General features: G+C 48.2%; 1 protein-coding gene across 1 annotated transcript in view; it reads left to right on the top strand.

Annotated features, from left to right (window-relative positions):
* DAAM1 (dishevelled associated activator of morphogenesis 1) overlaps window positions 1-20,611 on the top strand; it is an 87,562-nt gene that overhangs the window by 39,396 nt on the left and 27,555 nt on the right. Inside the window, exons 2-3 of the mRNA XM_015865786.2 lie at window positions 996-1,219; window positions 13,476-13,565. Coding sequence (XP_015721272.1) covers window positions 1,037-1,219; window positions 13,476-13,565 — 273 coding nt within the window. The 5' untranslated portion in view covers window positions 996-1,036. The remainder of the gene's footprint in view (window positions 1-995; window positions 1,220-13,475; window positions 13,566-20,611) is intronic.

The following is a 20,611-nucleotide window of genomic DNA, read 5'->3' as shown; positions in this document are numbered from 1 at the left end:
TTAAGCTTTGTAAAAAATCTGCTCTTTGCTAGTTGACTTTTCTCATTGGGGTGCTCCTTTGCTATCCTCACTCCTATTAGCAAGCAATCCCCTTGTGGTGCTGACTCTTACCCTTGTCAGTCACACTTTTTGTGCAGTGTTTGGCTGGTCCTTGCCATAATCTGTCGGGCCAGGCACCAAGTGGCATTTCTGTCATGCTGGCTGCTGCGTGTTTACCCTCCTGCCACAGGCATCACTCCTGATGTGAGCTTGAGAAATCAGCAAAACCGAACAAACTGAGTAATGCTCCACGTAAGCACTGCGTAGGAAAGTCTGAGCTACCGGTACCGTGTGATTTTTATCAGCTAAATTCATGTCTTGTAAATATTTACTGGAATTCCAAGTAGGGTTTATCTAATTAGAACCAAGTAAAACTTTCCGTGAAAAAGAGCCTCCCAACTGGCGGCTGCTGGTGGATGTTTAGGAGCATGTTTAAGAGTGCGGTGGAGTTACATAGGATATTTATGTGCTCGACAGCTCAATGCTTCTTGATCTGTATGAGGTATTGATGTGCTGAGGACGCAGTGTGCATCCAGCTGCTCCTGGCCACAGCATCCCAAATATACCACGCGCTGTCACCGGGCTGGTCTGGCTGCTGGGCCCGCAGGAGCAGTGTGGTGTGAGGACGTGAGCAGGGTTTGCGCTGGGATTTGCAGTGATGGCAGGGGGTCAGGACCTGGTACACTGCGGAGCTGCAAGCGTGGGGTCACCAGCATGTCCTCCTGCTCTGATGGCATCCACACAAGGCAAGCAAAGGCATCTCTTGAATTAGCACGGTCCTCAAGGTTGCCCGGACCATAAATGTCAAATCTGAGCAGAAATATTTGGCACGTAAACGGTCTCCTTTCTTCCCCTCGGAGCCGAGTGCGTGGGTGGCTCTAATTCCTCCTCTCTGCAGGACGGGAGCGCAGCGCTGCAGGGCGGCTGCCAGAGCCTTCTCTGTCCTCTCTCCGCAGGATCTAGCGCCCAGCAGGGAGGGACGTGGAGCGTTTCGGCCATGGCCCCGAGGAAGAGGAGCGGTCGGGGGATCTCCTTCATCTTCTGCTGCTTTCGCAGCAGCGACCACCCCGAGATCACGTACCGGCTGCGCAATGACAGCAGCTTCGCCCTGCAGACCATGGAGCCCGCGCTGCCCATGCCACCAGTGGAGGAGCTGGATGTCATGTTCACCGAGCTGGTGGTAAGTAAAGTGCATTGTATATTTTCTTTTCCCTTTTTTCCCCCTCCCTCCTTCTAGTCTGTCCAGTGAGGACATGCTTGGGATAGTGTTTTTAGGCAGGTTTTGATATGAAGGGTGCATCAGGAGCTGCTCTTGTGAGTGGTTGAGGGCTGAACCTTGAGCTCTGCTCCTCCATGCAATACTGCCAGCTGGGGGTGGTTTCCCTTTCTTGTTGGAAAATACTGATCTCTGAGGGCAGGTAGCAGCAGGGCTCATATCTTGCTTTGCACACCCCTGGAGGCTGGGGTGATACAGTGGTGTCAGAGCTGGAAAAACTGCTCATCCCCTGTAGTTGCAAAACAGATTTCCTTGCCCGGCACTCTGCTTTGCAGGATTCCTTGGTAACAGTCTAAACTGATGTTCAGAGAGTCAAGATATTGTTTCTTTGTCCCTTGGTACTCAAACTCTGAAAAAGATGGATCAACGAGAACAAAAGACATCAGCAAAAAGAAGCTATAATTTCCTCTCACATTTCTCTATGGCTTGTTAGATGGACCAGAAATGCTCCTCTTTGAGCTGGTTTGACAATGAAATGGAATTTCTGTGCGATGTTTTGCTGTATAGCAGGAGTTAGAAGGTCATGCTGTGGTGCTGGCTGGTCCCACTTCATGAGAAGCATGTCTCATCAGTCACTGGATTTGGTGATCCAGGCCACTCCAGAACATGTTTATCCCAAAGGACTTTCTCTATGAGCAATAGGACAGAGTGGGCTGCCAGGTGATTTTCAGAGCATCCCCCCCCCAGATTTGGGTGGATGCTTCCAGCACAGGACACACTGTGAAGATATTGCTGCACGTGCAGCAAGGCCAGAGCTGCTGGGGACCAGCCGGACCCAGGCATCCTGTGGTGTTTCCCTTGCTCCGTGCTGCCAAAGTTTTGCTTTTTTTTTCCCCCAGCTGCTGCTGAGAAGAAAGCTGGGAGGCAGCTGCTGCAGCAGGAGTGGGGTCAGCGGGAGCTGTGCTGGCTCCCTTGAGGCTTGGAGCCATTTGGGAAGGACAGGCAGCATGTCCCCGCTGTGCTCCTATGCAGTCAGCTGCAGCCCCTTGGTTTGTACCAAAAAAATGTTATTTATCTGAGCCTGAAAGGAAAGGAAGGCTGATCTGATCCCTATGGGTGCATGAGGGCAGACTCCCCCAAAAGGCATTTTGAGGAGTAAAGACACAGCTCCCTCCACCCCCCCGCCCCAGTTACAACTAGCTCCTTCTTATTCTCCATAACCTGTTGGTGCTGGGTATTAAATTTCAGCATTAGCTAAATGGTTTGGAAACTATCCCACTGTTTCTGTATAAACCCACTGTGTAACATTTGGAAGAAAATGCTCAGAGGCTCCAGGTTGAACTTTATGCCTGCCGAGCCCCATGTTGCTGCTCAGCACCGTGGCCCCAGTGCTGCCGGGTCACACTTGAGTGTCTGACACAGGGCAGCATGTGTCCACTCTGTGGGACCAGAGCTGCCTCCAAAGGGCTCAGTGTTCTTGATCATTGGGTTGAAAGCAGTCAGAGGGGCTGGAGGGGACCTGGAGGCTTTGCCAGCTCAGGTTGGTGCTCTGCCAACTCTTCTCTTGTGGCTTCATGGAGACTTTTCTGAACCACTTGTTCCCTTTAGCCCAGGCTTGGAGTGGTACATGGGGAAGATTTTGGTCCTGGATTTGGTCACTGTTGGGGACAGTCCTCCCACACAATCAAATAATGCACAAGGTCCCCACTCTGCAGACCTTGAGCATCAAAGGGCAAAACCTTTCTTTTTGGAGCAGCCCTGCCAAAAATCCTTAAGACTCTGGGTGTTTTTAAGTGTGCCTGCTCATCTGAGTCCAATAACCTTCAGAAAGAAACTGTGATTGTGCTGGGCCAGCAGCAAAACATGAGGGCTTGTGCTGCTGAGAGGTTTAAGCCAGCAGTTGTATCCCCATGGTTAGCTAGAAGCTTGTTTTGCTTTCCTGCCATGTGTTTTACAGCCTGCCCTGTATGTAGACACTGAATTTTAACTGCTGGAGAGTAGTTTTATTTTCATGCTGTGGCTGTGCAGGTGCTTTTCCAGCAGAAAACATGCCCCATTTGCAGCCTGGACCACGGGTACAATGCATCCCATCCCAGCCAGCAACAGGAGCAGGCAGTGCTGTTTCCGAGCACATGGAAATGCTGTGGCTGTGGTCAGTGACTGATTACCATTTCCTCCCGGAGCAACTTTTCCCCTTTCCCTTCCTTCCCCCTCACCAGAGTTGAATGGGTTTTCGTTGGGGTATTGTTGGGATGTCGCTCAAGCAGGCGTCGGCCCCACTTGAAAGGCTTCCCTTTGTCCTGTGTCCTGCTGGGGCTCCGGCCAGGCTCAGCCACCCAGGGAGGAGCAGGTGCTGGTATGGAGTCACTGACAAAAGCAGAGTATTCCAGCAACATTTAGTGTTTTGTATTTCTCTTTGCTGGGATGAGGCTTGATGGTTTTGTGCGGCTCTTCTTGCATTGAAACCACTGCATCCCATCAAGGTTGGGCAGAGCTTGCAGAGTGTGGTATCTCCGGCAGCACCCATTGGATTTAGGCTGTTTCTACACTTCCAGCATCCTCTGGTCCTCCATCATGATGCTTAGTGTGTCATGGTGTATGGTGGCATGCATGTGTCCTCAAAGTGACACCAACACCAGTCCTGGGAGGCAATGCTAACACTGCCCATCCCTTGTGCCCATGAGGGGGGATGTCCACGTCCTGACGAGCTGCCTTCGAACACAGGGAACAAAGCTGAGCCATCTGCCGCAGCTTCTTTCAAAAGGCTCCTGTGTATCTGGGCTAACAATACGGCGTTTCTTCAAAGGCTAAAATCTTGCTTGCACGCTCAGAGAAAGCACTTGCAAAGCTCTGCATAATGGTGCCATATGGTGGATCTCACCGTAACAATCTTGTCTATTTTCTGCCAGCAACTAGACTTTCCACCAGATGGGTAAATGACTGATGTCCTTTATATCTGCTTAACACTCCTTGTCACTCTGAGGCTTTTAATGAAGCACTGTGTGTGGTGGTGTGCTTCGGCCCTGCGGGATGTGCGCTTCATGGCTGGGTGGAGGGATGAACAGATCAGGCAGGGAAGGTCAGCACGAGTGTGGGCAGTCCCCATCTGGGCCCAGGACCCCTGGGGTGTGTTTGGAGGGGATTGAGGGGGTGGGAAGAGCAGGGCACCTTTGTACATGCGCTTTCCATTACTCTTGTTGGGTAAGGCAGCTGGTTTGTAAGCAGTTTCAACACTGAGTTACCCATTACTGTGTCTCATCTCCCCACCCCGTAGCCTGGTAGGACAGGTTGTGGTGCTGTCATCATCCCAGCAGTGCTGTGGTTGGTTCTTTAGATCAGAGTTCTGCTTGCCCCTGGAGCACAAGGCAGGTCTTATGTCTCTCTCCCACCTGGCATCTCTGTGGGTAGAGGGAAGGGCTCATAGAAAATGCTGCTTTGGCCATCCCTGGAGACTTGTCCTCCCAGACACCTGGACTATTAGGAAATTCCAGTGATTGATCCCCAACCTTTTCACTTTGTACTCATTTTTAGCAATGCAGAATAAATTCATGCAGCCTTCATCTAGCCCTGCATTCCATCCATGATGCACAGCTGCCCTGTTTTCAGACATAACCTATAAAGCCAGAGCATGTATCCTTCCCTGGGTCCTTCATCCCCAGATCCAGCAGGTTTCAGAGAGTGGTGGATATGACATCAGGAGGTGAGTGGCTGTGCAGTGATCCCATTCCCTGGGACGCATCCATCGGGTGGTTGATGCTGTAGGGTATTTGTGACTTCCATCACAGGGATCTCTAGAGGGTTGATGTGCTGTGATGCACATACATAGAGATGTGAAGGTTCACTACACTGCTCTCTACCATTTAGTGAAGTGTTGGAAATTTGGGAGGCTGAGGAAGAAAGCAAAAGTTGCTTAATGTACAATATTTTTTACAGCATTTGCATTCTGCTGTACTCATGGCAACTGATGCGTTTCATCAGAGGTGACAGAGCTGCTCTTTGGGTGCAGCAGCATCCCTGGGCACAGTGATTAGCTCTGCATTGCCTTTGAAATGCTTCAAGATGAGGGATTGGTCTGTGGCTGAAGATGTTGTGCGCTTGGCTGAGATGTTCTGGGTGTAGTTTTATTGCTTCTTTCAGTGGAACACGTGTATGTTCTTTGTATTGAACATGGGCTCTGGCACAGCTTGAGAAATAGTGCCTGTATGAGCCAATAAATACATCCTGAGTAGAAATAGTGTGGAGGTAAAATCCTTTCACAAGTGTGGTACTTCTTTGTAGTGAAGGGCTACAGAGATGAATAGGAGCCTGGAGCATCTCCCTTCTGAGGAAAGGCTGAGAAACCTGGTGCTGTTCAGCTTGGAGGAGAGGAGACTGAGAGAGGATCTCATTGGTCTTTATAAATATCTAAAGGGTGAGGGTCAGGTGGTGCCCAGCAAGAGGACAAGGGCAAAAACTACAAGATAGAATGTTCCATGTGAAGATGAGAAAAAAAACTTTACTGTGTTAGTGGCAGAGCACTGGAATAAGTTACATAGAGAGGCTGTGGAGTCCCCTTTGGAGAAGTTCAAAGCCCACCTGCACCTTTCCTGTGCAACCTACTATAGGGAGCTGCATGAGCAGGAGTTGGACTGGATGATCCCCAGAGGTCCCGTCCAGTCCCTGTGATTCTGTGAGTTCATCACCAGGTTTTACTCAGGAACTTCAGTAATGTGCTTTTCTCCCAGCTTCTAATCCAGTAAGGAGAATGCATGAGGGTTTTGGCCTTGCAAAACAACATGGCTTTTAAGGAACAGCTGAGGGATCAAATGCAAAGCAGGGCTTTGCATTTCATGCTCCCAGGTCAGCTGTCCTTTTCCGCTGCCTTTTTGCTTGGCTAGGAACTTCAGGATCTTGAGAACTGCTTCACAGTGCTGAAACCATCTTCCATTGCATCTTCTATCTTCCAGGAGGCCTCAGGACACCCGCTGGCTCTTGGTGCCTCGTGGTGTGATGCATTTGGGCTCAATGCCTTCCGATGTGTTTTGGCAGGTCTGCTACAGGCGTCGCACACCTCCTCGGTGAGGAAATAAGGGATAATTACAAGTGCCTTATGCACTCGAATAAAATAATCCAGCAAGGAGCTCTGTGTTCTGACTGAAGCATCCATGTAACTGCGAAGTCTGCTACAGCTACAAAGCAGCATGGGGGCTCACCTGGCTCTGAAGGGCTCGCTGTTCCCCAGCAGTGACGTTAGGAAGGAGCTGTGTTACAGCACAACATGAACCCACAGTGCGAATAAGAAAAGCCCTTTGTTTCAGTGAGAAGTACAGCTGAAGTGGAAAAATTACATGGTCTACCTGCTAAGTGCTTTCCTCTTTGCACTCCATAAAAGAGGAGGTCACATCACTGTGAGATGACTGTGTAGCTGGTTTGGTAATGCTTCGGTGATGTTTACTGGGGCGTTCCAGGTTTCAGCTTGCACCAGCGCCCCATAGGAGTCACCACAGAGGTACCGGCCTAGTTGGTCAGGCATCTGCTCCAGCCTTTTTTTGCTCCCCCCCCTGCTCACACTGTGGTGTTGCAAGAGTCAAGGGCAGGATTGAACTCTGTGTGGATTTTACTTTGTTGCCATCCTCAGTGGGAAGCAGTAGGAAAGCTGTCTGTGCTGCTGTGGTATCTGCTGAAAGCAGGATCTCTTCCTTCCCTGGTGCACAGCCATGGCCAAGGTCAGATTGTGCCTTTGAGGCTTCCCAACATGTGAAACAATACCTATGTTTGAGGGGTTTAGCTTCCTTAAAAGCACCTAAAACCAAGTGTTTTTAGCGGATGTCTTTCCATTTGGTTCCTTGCAAGCGGTGCTTTGCAGGGAAGGCAAATAGCACATCTGCAGTGCAAAGTGGAGTGACAACACTTCTTTCCTATGAAGCATATCGGCTTGGCTTGGAGCTTAACTTACAAAAGGTATTGGTTAAGTGAGAGAAAAATGAGTAGATTTATTGTTAGGTTGTGTTTTAAAGCTCATCCACATACCTGCAGAGAAGTTCAGAGGGACAGTGTTGGGAAGGGGATCCCAAATAACACTGGGCCCAATACCAGCCCATCACAGGTCTGTTGGCAGGAGCTGAGAGGCACATTATGCTATGAGCTGCACCAGATGAAGGGCAGTCATGTTCAGCTGAGGTTAACTTCAGTTTAATCCATTTTAGCAATCTCAGTAACAAATAATGGGCCAACACATCTTATTTTGTTGCTTTCAGGGTTTAGGTCCAATTGTGTGGAAGAAGCTCTCTGACCATCCACCTGCAGGGCTTTAGATTGAGGAGAGCCCATATGGGGAGAACTGCTTTAGATCAACGCAGTCCTTGCTTTAGGGTGCTTTGTACAGTAAGTCAGGCTGCAGAAGTGTTTAATTAAAATGGGAGAAAGGTTTCCCAGATGATGTCAGTGAAAAGGTCATGGAAGGCTGAGCTCAATAAATTAAAAATATGCATATATGTGGTTTCACATGACTACAAAATGATGGAGAAACCCACACTGATAATTCATCAGTGTTGGAATGTGAACAACTTTAAAATCTGAACTTACGGACTATTGAAGTAGTTAATTAGATGAAATAATGCTAAAGCACTCTGCCTCAGTTGGGTGTCTGAACTGATGGAACACAAAGCGGCTGCAGTAGTTTATTGAAGGGCTAAATCAGATATTGATGGCCATAATCTTTCCTGCAGGAGAGGAGAGGAATATTTATTTTGTTTATGTCTGTCCAATGCATTCAGGTCAGTAACTGAAAGCTGCAAAGCAGGATGGATTGGGGTCTCTCCTTTCTAATCTAGGACTCCAAATTAAATGTGGGAGGAGGCGTTGTTGCTGCTCATTGCCTTGCTGTAGGCAATTTCCGTTCTTCAAAGCATTCATTAAATGATAAAGGCAAAACGAATATGAATCTTCCATCCCTTATGCTTATTCATTAATAAACATAAACAGTTGGTTTTTGGTCATGGCCCATATTTCCAGGTGCCAGTTGCTGTGAATAAATTGGAAACATATATGATAACAGTGGCTCAGGTCAGCCTGTCTGGGGGCTGGTTTAAGTCCTTAGAGCACCATGGCTGGAAAAATGTGTGCTAGAGAGGAGGTATTTTTATTACTTGTACTAAAAGCGAAAGAGCTCCATGTTTTAAATAAAAAGTTAAGCTAAGTCTGCCTACATTGAGAGCTGTAATTGCTTAAAGGAGCGGCACAGCAGGATGCACTACCTTCAGACTGTGTTTGAAGGTGTCGTTTTGTTTGCATACAGCTGTAGTGGCCTCTGATTAATAAGTCTGTTTCTTGAAGAGAACAACTGGAAAAGAAAATTTGCTATGTGCCATTGTAAATCATGGCCGGGAGCAGCAGTGAGTGCAGCAGCCTCCCAGAGAGGCAGCGTGTTTGTTCGGAGGAAGAAGATTAGATGAGGTACGGGAGGAAAAATGCTGATTGCTGTTTCCCTTGACACTGCAACATTCTTGGATAAATCACATTGATGAACTTGGAGAAGAATGCCTGGAAGAGGGTGAGAAAGCGATATGACCCCTGAGAAAGGAAGCTGATGCAGACTTCAACAGGCAATTTTTTGTCTTTTTTTCATTTCCCATGCTGTACCAGTTAGCACCACAAGTTCCACTTGTTTCTTTTTTCTCCTGGTTTTTGTTGTTATTGTTATTCTTTAGGCAATCGTGGATCTCTCTGTGTATATTTAAGGACAGAGATCTTGGCTGTGAGCTGCAGTCTCACTGGTGTCCTTGCAGCCTTACACAGAAGCTTCCAAAGTCTCTGTGCTCATCTGTCAGGAGTTCATTCACTTGTTTGTTATGTTGTTCTTTTATTGGTCTAGGATGGCTTTCTATATCATAGAATCCTAGAATGGCCTGGGTTGAAAAGGACCACACTGCTCATCTAGTTCCAACCCCCTGCTATGTGCAGGGTCACCAGCACCAGACCAGGCTGCCCAGAGCCACATCCAGCCTGGCCTTGAATGCTTTCAGGGATGGGGCATCCACAGCCTCCTTGGGTAACCTGTTCCAGTGCATCACCACCCTCTGGGTGAAAACCTTCCTCTTATATATGCATATATATGTATGCACACTTGTATATATCAGCCCCAAACAAACCAGCATCCTTTTCATGAATTTTTATTTCAACTCTGACACCAAATAACCTCCTTTCTCTCCATCTCCTCCACATGTCGCCATTGCACAATTAATCAGCCTGAAAGGTATGTCAGACTGATGATAAATTTTTCATCATGTTTCCTACTACCTCTGAAAATATTCCGGGAGTTGCAAACCCTCTCTGGTTATTTAATTATCTGTTATTTAATCTATCCTCCCTACTTTTTGCAGAGTGGAGAGTGGAGTTCATGGGCTGTAAAGGACAACCCAATGGTAGTTGCACGTTCCTCTCTGACATAGCAGATGGTGCACACAGCACTGTGTCCCATTTCTGCAACCCCATGGAGTAGAGAATAGCAAAGGGAAGGAACACGGGTGCTTCGGTCTCCAGCTCTTCAGTTTCACGCCTGGTCTGTCCTGCCTAATCTTAGCATTCAAACCACTCTTTATATGTATCTCCGGTGCTCCAATTGTGACCTAAAGCCATTCCACCCTGCTGCCCCCTCCCTCTGCTGATCTCCTATCACAGAGCTGGCAGCCCCAGCCACCTCCTCACTTCCTGCCGCTTCCCCAGTGAAAGGCAATGGCCCTTGGAAGATGCTCATTAAAATTTCCAGTGTGGCACAAGTGTCTGCAGCAGCCCGGGGCTGCACTTTGATGCCCTGTCCTCTTGGACAATTAGCTAGTTATTTCAGCAGCAGTGCTTCCCTTTGCTCTGATCTGGGTTTGCATTTAAGCCATGCTCAGAGACTGCACTGACTGCGAAACAGAGAAGCTGAGGAGTCTCCCACCTTGGAGATAGTCAGATCTCCCTTCCCACCACAGACAGCTTGAAACTTCACAGCTCTTTCTGTCCCTGCACCACTCAGCAGGACTCTTTGTTTGCTATTTAATCCTCAGCCCTCATACTTCCATCCATGGGTGCATCCTTATTGCCTGGGTTCCCCATTCTACCCAATTGCTGGCTTGACGATGTCAGGACTGTGGGCAACTCTCCCTTTAGCACCACTGTGCAACCTGCAAGGGACAGGTGGAGGGAGGGAAGGAGGGATGAAAACTCCAGTTTGGTCCATATGTAACTAAAGTAGCTTTAGGAGAACAGCATGGACCTGCTTTTGCCATGCACTCGTGCACAGAGAGAGAGGTTTGCTTGGTGCGAGAAGAGAGCCCTGAGCCATTAGCAAGGCAAGCAGTATGGCTGTATTTTATATCCTAGAAATAGCATAAATTCCGAGTCACATCTCCCCTATGAGGTCTTTGTTGTTGCTGTTGTTGCTTTTTAAATCATATTCAAATGAAGATTTAATGTGGAAACATGTTTCCTGATCTAAAGGTTAAGAGTTTAGCTGTACGGGATAAATATTTAAAAGCAGCGTATCTCTTTCCAGTAAAAACACTCTGGGCAGAGACTTCCTTTTGGTAGCAAAATGAGGCTGTTATTTTACGTGCCTTTGACCTGATTCCAGATGAATCTTTAAAATAGCAAAGTTGGCAGCTCTGGCTGTGGGAGACAGCCAGGTGCAAAGGGGCAGAGCTGGTGAAGAGGTGAAAGTGGTGGATGGGGATGGACACTAACCCCGGGCTGTCTTCTTCGACCATTGCCAACATCACGTGCTAGAATTGCAGTGTATGGTTTGCAAATGCCCTATAAAATTAATTGCTGCTTAGAAGCGTCTAATTATTGAGTTCATGCTTATTAATTGGAAGGTGTGGATGGGTTTGAGGTTGTGCCCAACTACTCTGTCGTAACTCAGCAGTGCAATTGCAGATGGTTTTCTCATCCTGGAGTTGGTACAATTGCCTGTGAACAGCTGGAAGATGATTGGGTTTTGTCTCCTCTGTTGATCATCTCGAGTCTAAAGGATGGTTTGTGAGCAGCCTGCTTGGGGCCAAGGAGTGCTGAGATACTCATCTGTGAGCACTGCGATGCGTCAAACCCTGCAAGGCTGGGGCAGGTGCAGGGATTCCCATGCATATCCTAACAGCAGAGATCTCCTTCCTCATGGTTAAGTCGTTGTTACAGCTCAGAATAACAGTTATTAGTCACTGTGTGATTATGAGGGGTTTTGTATTCACTGCTTGCCACTCGTTATTTATTTAAACACCTCTCCCAAGCATCCTTCAAGACATCATTAGTAGGTGTTTCTGAGGGATGCAGGGCTGTGATAACTCATTAGATTACTGTTAGAGCTTGGGCACAATGGAGTGTACTGTGTGAGGCTTAGAAGTATTTCTGTACCTTATTTGGATGTGTTGGGATATTGTTAAATGCCAGCACCTTAAATGTTCTTCCGCTTTGTTCTTTCTTACTACTGCTGAAGCTTTAGCTCAGTTTATATTTTCTCTTGGTTAGTAAATCTTCGTGTTTGCACAAGTCTTGTTTTTAGGGTTTGGGTATGTGAAATGTTTCAATGAACATTTTCCTGAGCCTCTCAGCACAGCTGTGCCTGGGGGTTCAGGTGGCAGGGAGGTGCTGGGTCATGCTGGGGTGACCCTCACCGCAGAGGTGGATATCCATCACGGAACCCTCATCTTCTCTCACCCACCCCAGCATCCTCATTCAAAGGGTTGTATTTGAACAGGATGAATTGCTGCTAGGTGTTTCCCTTGCAAGCCTGCTTCCAGAGCTCCCCGTGCATCAGCTGTGCTCAGTGGGGGGATGCCCCCCACTGAAGGGTCAATTGACATGGAAGAGAAAGTCAAGGCAAAGGCAAAGCTCCTCCATGCATGTGTAACCAATGAAGCTCCATCATACATTTCCTTTTGAGGAGCAAATTATTGGGAAGTGGAGTCATTACCTGCAGTGGATATGTAGGTGAAATTGCAGCTGTCCCTCCTCTCAGAGATGCTCAGGATGTGGCATGTCGTGTTTGGGTTACAAGCTGAAGTCTCCCTTCCTCAAATACTGGATGCAACGTAAGCTTTAATTAAATCAGCTGGATTTCTTCATGGCCTGTGGGCTTCCTCATGTAGGGATCATTTCTACCCTTAGGCTTCCTGTTCAGCCTTCACCCAATGGAGCTTTTACCTTTGGTTGTGGTACCAGAGTCTACCAGCATGGAGAAAACAATTAGTTTGTAAGTGTTATTATTCAAGCAGGAGCAATTTAAGGGTCTCTGTGCAGCTTTTTTTTTTTTTTTCCCATAGCTTTTTAGTTGCTGGAATTAAGTGTGTAGGAATTAAGAGTGTAATTTTAATGGGGATCCTCTTAGTTAAATCCACAGACTGGGTGGGATGAGTTGGCTGCAGGCCACAATATGCCTCTCCTGTGACCTTGTGCAGCATCTCCAGTGCTCCCACTGCTGTGCCAGCACCCCTCCAGCAAAAGGCTTGTCATCGATGGGGGTGGCTTTCAGAGACATCCACAGCTGTAGGATCGATGTTGGCTTTAGAAATGAGCCTCGCAGCCCTGCCAGAATGCTTTATTTAGTTTGTTCTCTGATAAAAGCTCTGACCTACATCTAGCAGCAGGAAGCGACGAGGCTTTGATAATACTTGGGCATCCCAGTGGAGGGCACGCTGCTAACTGAGGCCTCAAAGTCCAAAATGGATGTGCCCTTTAAAATAAAACCACATAAACCAAGATCTCAGTCAGAAGATGGCTTGATCTCTGCAAGGCATTATGTAGTACATATGCACTTTTGATGGAGGGGGTGTATCTCTTTATGAAGCGTAGTTATTAGGAAAAAGTGCTTTTTAAAATTATTAGCTAACATACGAAAAGCCAAAAAACCTTTCGACACAAGTCCCTTGGAGCTTCAGCTCTGTGTGTGAAGATGTAACTGCTGGGCTCTTGGTGTACTGATGTCCTTTCTGAGCTGCTGCTGCCTTAGAAGCAATTTAGGTGATGTCTGGAAGGAGCCAGACAGAGTTTTACAGCTCCTTCCTCCCATCAGCCGGCTGCCACCCAGGAGTCACAGAGAGGTCAGCAATCACAGGATGATAATTAACGTATTGACCTGGTAAGTCAATAGGTGCAGGACAGGGGGTGATGCGGTAGGACTGCCACTGCTCAGCGTCGCTCGCCTGGGGGGTTGTGTGTGTGATCACTGTGCTGTGTACTCATGTGGTTTGTTTTTTCCCCTTGTCAGGATGAACTTGACCTCACCGACAAGCACAGAGAAGCTATGTTTGCCCTGCCGGCAGAGAAGAAGTGGCAGATCTACTGCAGCAAGAAAAAAGTAAGAGACATGTCTGCGTGCTACCACAGCTGAGTGCTGTCCTGTGTACCTGGGGGGGAGGGCATGTGGAAGGAGAAGCAATAACTTTGTGTGTTCTTTGTGCAAAGTAGTATTCGGGGCATCACAGAAACCCATCTGTTCTCTGAGATGGTCCACTTCCTCTTTGAGCCTTCTTGGATATGAGCTGGATCTCTGCAAGGTATTTGGTTTCCCAGCAATTTCCCCAAGTCCCAAAGCTGGGGATGGGCTGACTACTGCAAGCATTATGGTCACTCAGGGTCTGGTATTCCTGCCTTCCAATAGCACTTTTTCCCCTGTATAACAAAGATTTTTGCACCCATATTTTTGCAAAGCAGCCCATGCCCTGGGGTTTGCAGAACTCCCAGCTGACTGTGTTGGGATTCAGTTCTTTCAATGGGGAGCGAATGCCCATCATTCCCAAATTTGCTACCACATCCCATGATGTTTCTACTTCGCTGCAGAAGTTGGCTCTGTAATGCTCATGGTGGCCTGGCTGTGCTCAAATGGCACTTGTCAATGTTAATGCATGTTTTCTTCAGCTCTAGCAATGGCACCAGATTTTCCAGCCTCATTTCAGGCCAAGAGATGGCTTACCTTGCTCATGTAGGATTAAGTTTTAAGCCTCTCATAAATACCCCTGAAATCCATGTATTATTGTTATACAGAGGCCTGGCATACCCGAGATTTAAATTGAAGGAGAGGAGATGTTAACAAATTACAGGCACTGTTCCTAATCAGCGAGAAAATGAGCAGAGGATGCTCACTTGTCACTGCCTCTAGGATAAAGATAGCCATAGTCCAGTGTGTCTGGATAATCAGAGACAATAGGAACTTAAATCAAGCAGCTCCATGTAATTAATATTGAGTGTGGAGATTATGTGCTATCTAATCTCCTGAGCAGGGTTTAGATGGGACTGATGTTCCCCCATTCCAGCACTCACGCAGGCACTGCAGTGCTCTTTGAAAATGGTGCTGAAGAAAGTCACTGCTCCCTGATGGGTGTGAAGGAAAGAGCTGCACAAGTGCCCTGTGCCATCCTCCAGAGCACTGCCCTGCTGGAGAAACCATCTGGGCAACCTGCAGGGCTTATGCAGGAGGTTTGCTGGTGGCTGGTTGGCGAGAGAGACAAATGCTTTTGTCCTGCTTTTTAATTAAAAATGAGCAGAACCGTATCAGCAGAACCTTCAGCAGGTGGGAAGCGTGGGGGGCCAGGAATCAGGAGTGCTGGAGAACATTTCCCTGTGCATGGCATGCTCTAGGCAGTCCTGCTCTCCTGTGGTGAATGTGGCCTGAGGACAACAGGAACATTTGTCCTTACAGAACTCATACTTGTGTACCTGTTTTTTTTTAATCTAGCTATATCTGCAGGGTAGCTTGTAGTATGTGGCACTGAGGGTTGGACTTCTCCAACTGAGAGTAATTACTGGGATTAGGCAGCAGTGCTGGAGCTGGAGATGAGGCTGGGGTCCTACCTGGCTGCCTCAACCACAGCCCCAGTGGCTGTGATTGGGAAATTCAGGACACACTGAAATATTTTGGCCTGTCCCTGGTGAATAGCAAGTCATTGCTTGAAATACATGAGAACTTGTAACTCCTTGTGGGTCCTGGGGGAGCTGGCAAAGGCTGACATCAGTCGCAGGCAGTTGAGTGACTTGCCAAGGATCCAGAACTTTCCCTTGAGCAGTTTCTGTTCATTCCTCCACTGCCAATTTTGGCTCCCATTAGAAGGAAGCTGAAGAGTTCAGCTGGACTTTGAGTTAGAAAGACCCATGTTGGGCTGTCCAAGGCCCCATCTCTGGGATCATATAATCATAGAATGGCTTGGGTTGGAAGAGGCCTTAAAGATTCCAACCCCCCTGCCATGTGCAGGGTTGCCAACCACTAAGTCAGACACTAGATCTCATAATAGATCAGGCTGCCCAGGACCCCATCCAACCTGGCCCTGAACACCTCCAGGGATGGGGCACCCGCAGCTCCAGGGCCTCACATCCCTCTGATGCTCTGAGTGCAGGGAGAGAAAAAGCAGCTTGTGATCAAGGCTGGCCAGTCTGGAAGCAGCCACTCAGGCAGGAGCTGAAATCTGCATTAAATCCACACTCAAATCAGGAGGGAGGATTTAAAGAGTACTGGACCCCCTTTGAAGTTGTCAGCTCTTTCTTCAGCCGAGATAAAGCAAGGAAACGTGAAAGTGGAGGTGTGTTAACAGCGGGATAAGTTCTGATTTTAGAAGTGGTATTTCTGGATGATGATTCGTTTCATACCTCATCTCAAAGCATTTTCTCCCCTGCTGGTCCTGCTCTCCAGGAGAGGATATTGCTCGGAAGCACAGGGAGGAAGCCGGAGGGTTTCCAGGTTTAACATTTCTTTGGCTGTGGGTTTGAGGCAGTGAAAACAAAGAGGGACTCGGGATGGCCTTTCTCAAGCAGAGAGAGCAAGGCCAGGCTCCAAAGGGAGCTAATAAATAACACTTTGCTCTTACTCTGCAGCACCTCTTCCTTGCAGGAGGGTCAACTTCTGCCAGCCCCAGCGGTCATGCTGCTGGAGCAAGTCACTGGGTCATGCTTAAATCCTTGGAATAAATATAGATTCAGGGGTATTCAGGCAGAAATGCACCAGAAATAGGTGCACGGAAGGGATTGGTAGCTAAAACCAGTTAAAAAATATATGGGTTCTGGCTTTGGCCCCTCCCTTTCATTTAAACCTATCTCTCTACAGCATCTTTAGAACCCAAGCAGAGCTTGTATAGGGATGACAAATGACCTGTGAAGATGGCAAACAATGCTGCATGCTTTAAGCCTGTGCTGAAGATCTGTTAGTGTGGTGATGCTGGGCGCATAGATCTTTTCAGTACGAAGCTGTCCTCAGGCAAGCAAGAGTTACCTTTACATCTAACATTTCCTCAGCTGTCAGATGGAACATCAGGGTCCCTTTGCATTAGGAAAAGGCGACAATGGTGTGTTTGCAGGGAGAGTGGGGAAAAAACATGATAAATAGGGAAGTGAGTGATGACTCTCCAATGATATTGTTTTTCCCAACCAGATGGTCTCTTTCCTGTCTGACTGTGCCTTCCACCCGTCCCTCCAGAGAGCTCTGCTTTCCAGCTTTCTGCTCCACGTGCATCTTTGTCCTGGAGCTTGACCACAGGGCTTGTGTTGATATCAGTTTCCTCCATTTAAAACCATTTTTTCCCCTTTTTTTTGTTAATATATTTATTTTTGCTGCAGTAGCTTACAGCAAAGCTGTAAGAGAGGAGGCAGAGAGGAAGAGGAAAAAAAATAGCCCTGCACTTTGCCTGCTCAGCCACCTGAGTTGAATGAGAAGTGCTGCAGCCGGGCTATACCTGCAGCTGTGGCTGCAGCAGGTTGAGCACCATCTCAGTGTAATTCTCCTGGCTGATGTTCCTCCCTTTCCCTCTGGACAGCGGGGAACACGGCTGTGTGTACATGGCTGGGGGTATTTCTCAATAGGAAATGTTTATGGTTTTTATCTTTCAAGGTAATTCCCTTTTTAGTTCCAATCACAACACACTTTTGTTAAAGTGAGGATTTTCTCTGTCTCCGGCCAAAAAATGCATCTGTTAGCAATCTTTTTTGGATTTTAAACTGAAGCTTTTTAAACAATGAACCATCTGACTATGAAAGGCATCTGGTCATGCTGTATTTGCTTATTGTTAGCATAATTTTTAAACCCTGGGAAAAGCGTACAAGGGCCTGTGTGCATCTGTAGAGGAGAGAGTGTAGGAAGTGTCATAGAAGAACTGCATAGACTGTGGTATAATGGGATGGTTTAGACCTGAGATAGCAACTTTGGGAGATTGCTATTAAATAACAGCCCTTCTTAGCAGCTGTGAGGCTGGTAGGGTCAGTCCGGGAGCATTTGGCAGAGTGCAGGGAAATGTCATTATTTGCAGTATTTCTTTTTTTGGTGTATGGATGCCTCTGCTTCTGCACACCTGGCAAGGGTTCATCCATGTTGGCAGAGCTGTGCTGGCTTGAAACTGCAATCCTGGCAGCTTACACCTACTTGTGCTACTGCCTGCTTCTTTCTCCACCTTGCAAACAGCACCCAGCTCGATTGCCCTGGACTGCTCTCTCTTAGCCTTGGAGATGCCAAAACTGGGTGGGCTGCTGGCAGTACTGAGCTTTATGTTGCTCTCCCTTGGAGCTTGCATGAAAACCAGTGCATTTGCTTCCATTTTTGCAACATGAGCAAGGTTTTTAGAAGGAAGATTCAGCCCTGGTGAGTCTGGCAGCTGTATTCCCATGCAGATCTCCAGGTCAAACAGAGGCTACCTGCTTATTTCAGACACCTGACAATCTGGCTCCTGCTTCTTTTAGGTTTCTTCTTAACCTTTCTTGTGGCTGTCATGGTGGGAAGTCCTCCTGGGGCAAGCAGAGTTTCTAGTGGTCAGCAATGCCATGTGCAGAGCTGTCCTGATGGGTATTCAGACCCATACATGGAGAAAGGAGGAAGGAAACTGTGGCAACCACACAGGGTCTCCAGATGCTTCCCTCCTTCCATAATGACTTCCTACCCGCTCACACCACTTTCCCCTCCCTGGCCGAGCTTCCCAATGAGAGAGGAAACAGAAGGCTTTGGTGCCTAGAGGAAGAAACTGGGGATTGTTTCTGCCCCTGGTTCCTGTGGGGAGTGATGTGATGGACCATCTTGGAGAGCTGAATTTGTTACATCCCACATGCCCCCAAAAACCTGCCTGGATGAATCCACCCCATCAAACCTTGGTGCCTGGAAAGCTTCCTCCCTCATCCTGCCTCCGAGCAAAGCCATGTGAGTCACTTCCCTCCGGGCTCCTCACTTTGTCAGGAGGCTCCTTTATTGCCACCAGATGCACTGGAGGACACTTATTGGTGTGCTGTAGACCATTAGCCACAATAATTACCACTGCGCAGCATCCTGCAGTGAGCCAAAGGAAGCCCCTGCCCTGATCTTTGGCTGCTTTATTGTGCTTTCCCCTTTTGCATGGGAGGCTGCCTTCCGAAGAGCCTGCCCTGCTGCTCATGTGAATTAATGAGGTTCTGCCACACTTAATTGAGAGCGCTCTTTAAATTGGGGGTTTCAGGGAGGAAATGCAAGAGCCCGAGGGAGCCGAAGCCAAAGGAAATATTTATAATGCAGCAAGTTAATTATAAATGAGCAGTTTAGCCAATTTTGTTGTTCAGCCCCTTCCCCACCCCCTGGAGACCTTGGTGTTTTGTGCTCCACTGCTTCCTTTCAGTCCTAAGGCAGCAGCAGGTCTGTGTTCACACTGGAGTATCAGTCATCTCATGGTTCCATGCTGAGCTGTGGTGGGATCCCACCCCCTTCCCAAGGCTTGGTGCTGCCTCTGGAAGGGGCTGGTGGTACTGCTGATGGAACCTTTAGTGATGCCTCCAGGAGGGAATAGGAACTGATCCCATTATGAGCAGCATTCAAGGCACATGTGTGCTCTCCGGCTGCACTATCCCCTGGGACAAAGTGAGCGTGCCAACCTCTAAAGGAAGGAAGAAAGCTGGCACAAAGGAAATCTTTGCCCATAGGCTTTGCAGGGTTCTTGCTGAGCCTTCATGCAGCAGGACAGCTTGGAGGGGTGGGCTGACAGAAGTGCACAGGCTTGAAGCATCTTTGGCCCCCTTCCCTCTTTTTAATTGCCTTAGGCACAAGTGCATGTTCTCTCCTATGTCTGCTGCACGCAGATGTGCACCAGGAGGTGCTGGGGGCTCACCCTCTGCATCCGGTAGCAGCTTCGTCAAAGCTGGTGGGGTTTTGTGGTCCCAGACTGATGCCTGTGTTCCCATGCAGTGTCTCAAGGCAGGTTTGGAGCTGTGAGCTTAGTTATGTTGGCATCCATTAGCTCATCCAGGTGAACTGAGAAACCAGAAGGAGCCTTGGTTTGCTCCTGGCTCCTGCACTATGCAGCAAGGCTGAGTGCATGGGGTTGTGCGGTCCTACAGCAGCACAGGGGGACACTGCATAGGGACAGCAGAGGCAAGTTGTCCTTTGGCTGCAGGCAGAGCACAAGGGATGTTCTGTGGGTTTCCCCAGCTGTGCAGGGGAATTTGCAATATGACTTTTTGTTGTTCTGTTAGACTTGTAGACATAAATTACACCCATCTCTCAGCACCCAAGTGCTTTCTCCATGATCCTGAGCAGCTGTAGGGTAACTGTGACTTCCCCATAGCCTGGCATGCTGATTATGGGACTGCTGCGGGCACTGCTCTGCCAAATCCCACAGTGGGAAGCGCTGATCACAGGCTGCAGGTAGCTGGAAACTGAGGCACTGAGGGCATCCCTCCTGCCTGGAGATAGCTCAGAGGTGGGAATGGTCCCTGCCCCACAGCAATCACTTCAAACAGCCAGTTGGGATGTCAGTCGAAAACTTGGCCAAGAACACAGCAGGTTTAGCAGTCAGATGGGTTGTTTAGGGGCGGCTGTTTCAGCTGGTCTGTTTGACAAAGGACAGCAAGAGGTCTCATGTCTTACCTCTGCCCTCCATCCTCTCACCTTCTACTCAGAGCAACTTTTGCAAGCAGGGAAAGCAGAAAGAAGCTCATGCCTCCCATTTTCCCTGCTTGTGGAGGAAGCAGAGCACACCTATCTCTCCCCTTCAGAGTCAGTGTTTCAACCGCCAGATGAGCATTTCTTGTGTTGGCAGCAGTATTTGGACAAGATGGGAATGATTTTCTCCTCTACTGGGTTTGGGCACCACGCTGGTCCCCACAATGGCTGGGGATGTGTTGGCAGGTGACGTGTCCTGTGGGACTTCATGGGGATTTTCAGGCACTCGTAGCTGGCAAATACTTGTTGGCAGAGCACAGATCTTAATGGTTCTCCCACCAGCACAGAGGCAGGCGCTGGGACCTCCTGCAGGCTTATTAGGCTTGGCATGAGCCAGTGTGTAGGACACATTCTTTGGTTGTTTTTCTGACATCTTTGGAAAAAAAAATAAAAATCCGCTGATTCCCACTTGGATTTAAAAAAAGAAAAAAGTTTAGAGAAGGTGAATGGAGTGTTTCATTCAAAACTTG

This window comes from Coturnix japonica, chromosome 5, assembly GCF_001577835.2.
Source record: "Coturnix japonica isolate 7356 chromosome 5, Coturnix japonica 2.1, whole genome shotgun sequence".
NCBI lineage: Eukaryota > Metazoa > Chordata > Aves > Galliformes > Phasianidae > Coturnix > Coturnix japonica.
The sequence above is the reverse complement of the archived record's forward strand: the minus strand, read 5'-3'. Positions and strand labels throughout refer to the sequence as shown.